General features: G+C 46.2%; 1 protein-coding gene across 1 annotated transcript; it reads left to right on the top strand.

Annotated features, from left to right (window-relative positions):
* Positions 1-1,544: 1,544 nt before the first annotated feature.
* Positions 1,545-2,594, top strand: DFJ58DRAFT_671725 (histidine kinase-like ATPase; the record flags this gene model as incomplete). Its single annotated transcript, XM_041382982.1, has 7 exons — positions 1,545-1,611; positions 1,669-1,787; positions 1,840-1,912; positions 1,962-2,006; positions 2,079-2,133; positions 2,184-2,223; positions 2,268-2,594. Coding segments are annotated over 7 exons (726 nt in total), but the record flags the coding sequence as incomplete, so codon positions are not given.
* Positions 2,595-10,057: the final 7,463 nt, after the last annotated feature.

Below are 10,057 nucleotides of genomic sequence, written 5' to 3' on the forward strand. Positions count from 1 at the left end.
AATAAGTTACGAAACTGATTACGGTACGACGCTTACGACTCCTTATTTGGAACCGGCTGTTCGCGTTATCAGTCCCCATCATTCAACGCGTCGTTCATTCAACCCCAGTGAGAACTGGACCTCACCATTTGGACGGAAAACGGCCGAAATATTGATGAGCCAGGAACGTAAGATTTGCGTAGAGAATGGGACTTATAAGGATCCCTGATAATCCCTATAAAGGTCTGCCCCGGCAGACCTAATTTAGGGGTGGACAGTTTTGGGGTGGTCCGGAGGTAGATAGGAGGGAAACATCTGGACTTTGGAGACCTAGCTGTGACACCCTCCGGAGGTGGACAAGCTTGGGAGTCCTTGCAAAAAATTGAAAATTTCGCCCTTTGACGCAAAAATTTCCTTCGGCCACACTCTACGATACTGATGATGTGCTAGTAGCAGCTAATGGTACTTTAGCTACTTGTCTTCGTCAGCTTCCATCATCTCAGTTGCTCTACTTTGTCGTGAGTGAGCATTCATGGCTTTGATTGCTGCCAGTATCGTCGGCAATTAAAGAACAAGCTTCTTGAAGTCCTCGTGATCCTGTCGAGAGAACTAGATTGTCGCACAACGATTCTGGAGATGAGTGAAGTGAGCATAGACTAGGATATAGTGTAGAGGGGATGAGCGTGAAACACTTCACTTGCAGCGCTGCGAAGTCTCGTGGCACTGAACGAAATTGAGACCCAATCATATGCTCGTATGCTTGAACAGCAATGTATGATACAGCAGTGATGCGGCTGTTCGCAGTATCTGCCGTTTTTGCCTCCGCCCTTCGAGTAGAACATCAACAAGTACTGTTGGTGTGCGAAAATATTCATTTAGTGCATGGCTCGGCCTGCAGCGTGAGTCATGGTACTAGTACTAATCTTTGCCAAGGACAATATGCCCATCTAGAGCAACAAATGCATACCTGCACGGTCTCGGGATGCCATATCTGCATCCTGCAAATTTTCGGGAGTCCAGCACCCCGGAAGGTTTTCTGCGTTTCATGCTCGATTCAGCATAAGGCGATATTTTAATGCACCTCTGGGCCTATTCAAGTTGCGTACACATTACTTACGTGCAGACCCTCAAGGGCGAGAGTTTACTTGTACTCTTAACAATCCAGGATTCGGTGAGCTTCAAAAGTTGTGCTCGCCGACTAACACATTGTATCCCACATCATGATGTCAGGCTACAGGACTGCGTATGGGCAACCTTAGCCGAGATGCACAGCAATTCCAGAATACAAGAACAAGCGCCCGTAGATCATATTAAGTTGTGGGTCCATTTGTAAGTTTGTATGGCTACGCGTGTTGCACGTGAGACCAGCTGCTGTAAAATATTACAGTCAATGCAACGTTATTTAACCTCTTGTTCTAGAGTCTCAGTATCCCCACATACTTACTTTCGTGCTTCGACGGACCTCTCGAGGTTGTCCTGGAATGTCTGAGCCTCAGGTGAGCTATTTTTATTGGCACCTAATAGCTGGACTCTTTCAGATCTTACCTTTTGGTTAAAAGGTTTCGACAGTGGATGTCAACCAGCGGGACCTTGTCCATAAAGTCTTCGCCCGCTATCCAGAGGAGTTCACAGGTACGTTGAGAACCACATTGAGTCAGAAGTTAGAACGTACGACTGATTACAATGAAGTTTTCCGAGAACTGTTGCAGAATGCGGACAGTGCTGGGGCCGAGAACTTTGCTATTGTATTTCAAAGCCCACAAGGATGTGCGAGTAATGAGTCGAAGCTAGATCTCAATTCAGCCAAGGTGTGTGATGAGGAAGTACTGGCTATGGAGAGCTCACGTTCTCGTCTAAAAGGTCTTCAAGTGGCTTGTGAAGAATGACGGTGCTCCATTTCAAGAAAGTGACTGGAAGCGTCTGACAAAAACTGGTTTGTGAAAATGTTGATCATCCTGCTGGGTGCTGAGCCTTTGATCTAGTTGAAGACAATCCAGACCAACGAAACATTGATGCAGTTGGAATCGGTATGATTCATGCATTCCGTTATCATCCTGAGTCATCATGATAGTAAGGGCAATATCATTGTCATGGTGCAGGTTTCTTCAGTGTATTCAATGTAACTGACAATCCCATTGTCAAATCGAATGGTGCGTGATCCTTCGATGCAGCCTGCATGTCACTCATTGGATGCTGCAGAAAAGATGGTATCCATGTATTATCACGGAGATCAGGCACGCTTTTGTTCAGACTCAAGTTTCAGTTCGGCGCTTCTGACGTGCACGTAGCTCTACGCGAAGCGAGAACATATCGACGGTGACCGCGACAATTGGACTGTGATCGAGATGGAGCTGAAGCAGGAGTCTGTCATCCCGCGAATCTTTGAACTCACGCGATTTCTAGCAACATCCATAACGTTCCTGGCCCGTATTCGGCGTGTTACGATCTCGCTGGACGACATTGAACTATCTTGTTTGATAAAAACTAGGAACAAGGCCAGTCAGTCAATAGCCATTCCAGAGCATACACTCAGAAAAAGCTGGGGTGGAACCATGACCGTTGATTCTATTGAATTGATCTGTCAGTATTTCTTGCGCCTTTACAAGTCCACATAGGTCTGATAGTTTTGGCAGCCCAGGAGGTTAAGGTTATATTCTTCGAAGATGCACTTGTTGGAAGTCCAAAGATACCTGTCACACGAGTGGAACCGGAAGAAGGTGAACGAACTCCCACTAATTCAAGAGTTTCTTAATGGATAAAATATCGAAGTCAAATGGAAAAGATTAGCAGCCGATTCTCAAGCCCTGGATCTCAAATCTGGCGCCCAGTTCTCGGCAAAATGTTACGTTTACTCTGCGAACGTTACCGTCTCAGCACAATTGAGTTGGAGAAGGGGTTGGAATCCGCAACGAAGAAAAAGCCTCCCAAAAATTTATATGGTCAAAACTGAAATAGGTTTCAAACTTGTGAAACTATTTCTTTTTGTGGGCTGGTACATATCATGGAGGGTATGTCTAGGAATGATATGAGCCAAGAATTAGAGAAATCGGCGGTTGGGTTATGGAGATATGCTCAAAATACTGCCCTTTTGGCCCCACCACCATATGTCACCAATATCGACCTCCAGATGGTCCAGGACCATCACCAATCGATTCCTACACCTGAAAAACCCTAGGACAGTCCTTTACAGTATTGGTTTTGAGTTAAAATCAAGTACAGCAAAATATAGGGGGTAGGAGGGGGGAGGAGGACCTTGTATATCTCAAGAACGCGATTTTTTCTAGGAATTCTGGCTCGACCATCGTGTTCAGAGGGCTCAAGAGCCCCCAGGAAAAATGCTTTTGGACCACTGGCAAGTCATGGGAATGCTGTAAAAATCGATCTTTGTGGGGGGTATGAGGCAAACTGACCTATTTTATTTCACACAGGCTAGAAATACTCTGAAACCATCTCCAATGGATTTCAGTGATCATAAAACACTAGGATCACCCTTTGATATATCGGTATTTACATGATATCCAGATATATGCGTTAGGAGGGGGGAGGGGGGCCCTGCATATCTCCAGAACCTGATTTTTTCTGGGAAATCTGGCTCGACCATCGTGTTCAGAATGATCAATAGCCCTCGGGAGAAATGCTGTTGGAGCACCAGCAAGTCATGGGATGTCTGTAAAAATCGATCTTTGTGGGGGGGGCATGAGGCAAACTGACATATTTCAATTCAGACAAGCCGGGAATACTCCAGGACCATCTCCAATCGATTTCTGTGATCATAAAACACTAGAAACATCTTTTGATATATCGGTATTTACATAATATCAAGATATATGAGTTAGGAGGGGGGAGGGGGGGCCCTGCATATCTCAAGAACATGATTTTTTCTGGGAAATCTGGCTCGACCATCGTGTTCAGATGGATGAAGAACCCCCAGGAAGAATAGTTTTGGAGTACTGGCAAGTCATGGGAAGCCTGAAAAAATCGATCTTTGTGGGGGGGTATCAGGTCAACTGACACATCACAATTCACATGAGCCCAGATGACTCTGAGACCATCTCCAATCAATTAATATGATCCAAAAACACCAGAAACATCCTTTTATACATCAGTATCGACATGGAATCCTGCCTCTGGGCACAGTAGGTAGGGGGAGGGGGAGGGGGTAGCATCACTCTGAAATATGATTTTTTCGGACCAAACCAGTGTTCCCATCAGATTCAGATGGCCAAATAACCCCAGAAACAAGTTCTATTTGAAGCCAAGCAAGTCATATGAAAGCTCAAAAAATCAATCATTGGGTGAGGCAGCATCACAGGGGTGACACTGCTTACATAAGCAAAAGCGGTCACATAGGTGGGCAACTTTGCAACAACATGACTTTGACATATCAAACCGTTGTTTCTACTGGTCCATGAGTTCAGGAACATCAGTATTGACATGGAATCATGCCTCTGGGCACAGTAGGTAGGGGGAGACAGCGGCATCACTCTGGAATATATGTGAATTTCTGAGTGATGGGCTGTATTTAGAAATGCTTATATAAGCAAAAATGCGGTGAACTTGAACCAAAAATTTTCATTCCTTCTTTCTTCCCTCTTCTTCACTCACCCCAAACTCTTTTTTTGAATTTGTGGGTCTGGGGGCCTCTTTTGCTGGTTGTCACTCCTCTATGGGAGTCCACCATTGATAATGGTGCCAGCTTTTTTCGCTTTTTTTCACTTTGTGGGTCTGGGGGCCTCTTTTGCTGGTTGTCACTCCTCTATGGGAGTCCACCATTGATAATGGTGCCAGCTTTTTTCGCTTTTTTTCACTTTGTGGGTCTGGGGGCCTCTTTTGCTGGTTGCCACTCCTCTATGGGAGTCCACCATTGATAATGGTGCCAGCTATTTTCGCTTTTTTTTTCACTTTGTTGGTCTGGGGGCCTCTTTTGCTGGTTGTCACTCCTCTATGGGAGTCCACCATTGATAATGGTGCCAGCTATTTTCGCATTTTCTTTCACTTTGTGGGTCTGGGGGACTTTTCCTGGTTGCCACTCCTCTATGGGAGTCTACTATTGATAATAGTACCAGTTTTTTTTCGCTTTTTTTCACTTTGTGGGTCTGGGGGCCTTTGACTGGTTGTCACTCCTCAATGGGAGCCTACTATTGATAATAGTGCCAGTTATTTTCGCCTCATGAGGCTTTTTGAGATCAACTGATGGCTGTTTAGATAGCTCTCACCCTTCTATGAGGGTTTAGTTAATTGTGTTTAATGTAACTGTTAGAATAGTATAAATAATTTTCGCTTCTGAGAGCATTTGCTATCCATGTCACTATTATCGCTAATGTGAATTATAAATTTTGGATATGAATGTGTTTGAGGTAGAACCAGTGTTGTGTATGAAGTGCCATGCCAAGGAAGGCAAGACTATCAAAGAATTATGACAATGCCTCAGAACACATCACCCTAGACAAAGTATTGGCGTCATGAAATATTCTCAAGAACTTGGCAGATCAACCAGTCTTTTGGTTTCACCTATTATTCCTGGAAGTGACTGTTGTTGACCATGCTGCCAGTAGCATAGACGATAGCGCTCAATACACCAGGTGATGCCCAGGTCATGGTCCTCCGGCTCACACAGTGACATTTTCCCCTGAGAATCCACTGCATATAGAGTATGTAATCGAGGCACCAGAGGCCCAGGCCTGGGATGGCGACTCCTCGTCTCCAAGTCAGACCACCCTGCAAGTACATCAAATATGAGATGCCCTCCTAGAGTTGATGCCGGTTCAGCTCAGAGATTGCGCGAGGCATTGAATCAGTGCAAGTCACATCATACATTCACTCACTCATGGCTCCTCGCTGACACGCTGAAGATGAGGAATCGTGAGTGGGTCTATACTGAAAAATATAAGATAAGTCGCCTGCAGTAGTCCTCGAACGCGAGTAGAAGTCGGCCCAAGAGGACCTTTACTGAGTCTTTTCCTCGAGTAAATGCGAGGGGATGCGCTGAACGAGTCAGCAAGGGAATCTGCGCAAAGCGCGGGTGCGAGACGCCTTGTAAACGCGAAACGCGCGTTAACGCGACGAAAGGCGAAAGCGCGACGTAGGCGGAACCGCGAGGCGGAACAAGCGCGACGTAGGCAGAACCGCGAGGCGGAACAAGCGCGCTATAGGCGTTAGTGAAGAGGCGGAAGTAGCGCGAAGGTCTCTCCAGATTTTCTCAAGAGAGCTTGTTGCAAAAGAATAGAGAGTCGCGCAGTGGTTGTGTTGCAAATGAATAGAAATTGATTCACAGTATACACTGATGCAGGATGATGGGATGTAGTGAGTAAGTAAGTAAGTGAAAAATCTATCAGAGTCCCCATGTCTAAGGTAAATGTTCCCAGGCGCTGAGCCGAAGCGGAAGCGAAGCGAAAAAGAGTTGTTGTGTTGTAGAATAAGGAAATATGTGTAAACAGACGAGGTATATAGCTAAAGTCAGTTGACAAGATAAAGGGAGACGCACCAGCGGATCATAGAGGGACAGGACAGGACGTGCGGAGGACAGGCGACTTGGAAAAGCGAACACGAAGGTAAAGCGCGAAAGCGCGCGCAAAGGCGCCGTAGTAACGCGAAAGGCGCTATAGAGGCGCGCTATAGGCGCCAGATGCGCGGATGCGCGGATTAGGCGGAAGCGTCGCGCGTTTAGCGCGTTTAAGTCGCCTTGTCGTATATAGCGCGCGTTAGTGGAGACGAAGTGGAAATACGGCCTTTGTGAGGCTACTCGCAATGGAGTCTCTACAACGCATCTGAGTGAATCATCGCTAAATGAGCATAAGTCACCTGGTACATTTGCTTGTAGCTTCCTCGCTGAGCATTCACAACGCAGTGAGACGTGGCTCTGAGCGAGTAAGAGGTCGAGGCAAAGGAAAACTGTCGTCAGATGAGCGCAAGTCCAAGCCACCTGGCCCATCTAGATGTACATCTGAGTGGTTCAGAAGTCAAGGCAAAGGAGAAGGAGGGGGTAGCATCACTCTAGAATATGATTTTTTCAGACCAAAACAGTGTTTCCATCGGATTAATATGGCTCCATAACCCCAGAAACAAGTTCAATTTGAAGCCAGGCAAGTCATATGAAAGCTCAAAAAATCAATCATTGGGTGTGACACTGCTTACATAAGCAAAAGCGGTCGACTCGAACATAGGTGGGCAACTTTACAGCATGACTCTGACAGATCAAATTTTAGTCCCTGCTTTATTTATATGGCTCAATGACCTCAGTAATCGCTGTGAGAAACACATGAGGCAGGAAGCACTGGACTGGAAAGGCATTACAGAGTAATCTGAGGATGAAGGTCAAGCTCGCTCCAATCCTGGCGAAATTCTTAATTGAGTGGAACATTTGTGCTGACCAAACATATGTTAATTAGCAGTTTTTGGGGCGCTGTGCATATAGACATACTGCAATATTCGTGTCTTTGGCGGTGATTGTCAATTGCATTTGTTTGTGTGTCCCTTGGGTGAGGCCAGGTCCATGCCCAAGCGTCCGCATCATATCCTGAGTCCAGTGCTCCTTGCCTCTTTGTCTCCTCATGACAAGACGTGAGGTCATTGGGTTCACCCAAGAATGTGAAAGATATGTTCCACCTTGACATGTGGGGCTTCTGGTCTACACATGAGGATGATGTGGTTGCTTTTTGGTGCGTCAAAATGAAAGCTTCAACTTCAAGAGGTGGATACCATCTGCACACCTGGCGCTGATCGTTATCTTGAGCATCTCATTGGTTCATCGCCATCAATGACTCCGCTTCCCTGCGCCCTTACCATTGATCTGGTACCACTGTTATCTCTGACTCGTGGGGGTTACGTCCCGGATGTTAACTATGACTATACTCATATGCCTGCTAGTCATCATACCAAGTCAGCAACCCCTTACCAATGACGTAGAGTAGTCATTGTAGTCCGACAATATCATGTTCAAATTTAGAAATTAGTGACGAAACAGTCAGGGAAGGCAGGGAGGCAGTTATTTGTGTTGCTCCACTATCAAACATGCCCATCTACATGACTTCTAGTTAGCATCACTATCGCTCCCCTTGCTTTTAGTAGGGAGTTGCTTCAATAGTAGTCCTCTTGGTTCGATTACTATACTCATGCATCTTTTGATAAGTAGTGCTAGTTGCTAACCGCCTAGTACCTATTTCTCTTTCACACCGGGGCTACTAGTTGGAAGTGGAGCATGAGCGTGCAACCACTGGGCTGGCGAGTGGACTGAACTAGCTCATATGCCTGCTAGTCATCATACCGAGTCGGCAAGCCCTTATAAATGATGTAGAGTACTGCTGGTCATGTATAAGCATGCCAGGAAAATTCAAGGGCATGGCAGAAATCTTACGGGAGAGGGGTATAACATCTCGAAGCTGAAAGCCCAGTGTCCAAAGTTCATATGTCCAGATGGGGCTACTCAGTGTTGCTGTCAAAGAACCATTTTCAATGAGCCAGATTCGTTAAGGTCTTGAGTATCCTTGAGGAGCACTGCCATCCATGGGAGTTCCAGCATATGATCCTCCCAAAATTCCACTATGAGCTCAACTTCATTGAACAGTGTTGGGGATATGCAAAAAGACTGTACCGGTTATATCCACCCACAAAGCGGGACGAGCAAATGGAAGGCGATATTTGTAAGGCCCTCAACTCTGTTCCTATTGAGTGCATGCGTCGGTGAGTGTTGTTTGGACTCGCTTGAATCAAACTCACACACCAGCCAAAAAATTTCCAACCAGGCCTCATGGTTCCGTGATGAATATCAGAAAGGTTCGACTGGAAAGCAAGCAGCTTGGGCAAATAAAAGTTACCCGCGGTCGCCACATGCTGCCTGACAGCATACTGAAGGAACTCGGCGAGAAGCAAATCGTATAAGTACCCTAATCGATTGATCACATACCACATGCTCATACATTTGCTACATACACTTCGCACGCACTCCTCGCACACAAAGTACTATTTACATCTAATCTTATAATCCCATTGTTACGCGGGCGGGTAACACAGCTTCAGGACTGGCCATTCTAGTGCTTATGTGTTCAGTCACATCAACTCATGATTGGTCGGTTTTGTAAGAGTCCCTACCTTAGCATTCATAAAATGCCCCTGTTTCATTCGGGTTGGAGTCAAAATGGAAGTGTGGCAACTGTGTACTCAAATACTGTTTTCCATAGGCTCAACAGACTGTTTGTATTTTTTTACATAGCATTACAGTCTGTACTACGGACTATGTGCTCCTAATTTTTATGTTGAGTAGTTGTTGTGTTATGAAAAACTAGTTGGACCATTTTGCAACTCTGGGCCAGAGATCTTTGTAAGGTTGGACCGCCATTGTTATGATGGCTGTGGCGTGAGAATGTCATGTGATGTGAAGTTGATATGTGGCGCTTTAGCAAATTTTCCCTCTTTCTTTCTTACCATTACCTTCACAGGTGGTTTCTCGCCTCTATGGGCGTTCACTGTCGATGATGGTGGCCACCTTTCTATTCCTTGTTCTACTCTTATCATGCATGCAACCCTTGGACTGTGGTTGGTGGTTTCTCGCCTCTATGGGCGTTCACTGTCGATGATAGTGGCCATCTTCCTGTCCATTGGCCATGCTGGTAGCAGCCTGCATCCCTCTGATCAATTTCGCGTGGTTTCTCGCCTCTATGGGCGTTCACTATCGATGATGGTGGCCACCCTCCTCTTCCTCGTCCAACTTCTACTATCCATGCAACCCTTGGACTATGGTTGGTGGTTTCTCGCCTCTATGGGCATTCACTGTCGATGATAGTGGCCATCTTCCTGTCCATTGGCCATGCTGGTAGCATCCTGCATCCATCTGATCAATTTCGCGTGGTTTCTCGCCTCTATGGGCGTTCACTATCGATGATGGTGGCCACCTTCCTCTTCCTCGTCCCACTTCTACTATCCATGCAACCCTTGGACTATGGTTGGTGGTTTCTCGCCTCTATGGGCGTTCGCTGTCGATGATAGTGGCCATCTTCCTGTCCATTGGCCATGCTGGTAGCATCCTGCATCCCTCTGATCAATTTCGCGTGGTTTCTCGCCTCTATGGGCGTTCACTATCGAT

The sequence above is a fragment of the Suillus subalutaceus genome, assembly GCF_016647625.1.
Source record: "Suillus subalutaceus strain FC151 chromosome Unknown DFJ58scaffold_326, whole genome shotgun sequence".
Lineage (NCBI taxonomy): Eukaryota > Fungi > Basidiomycota > Agaricomycetes > Boletales > Suillaceae > Suillus > Suillus subalutaceus.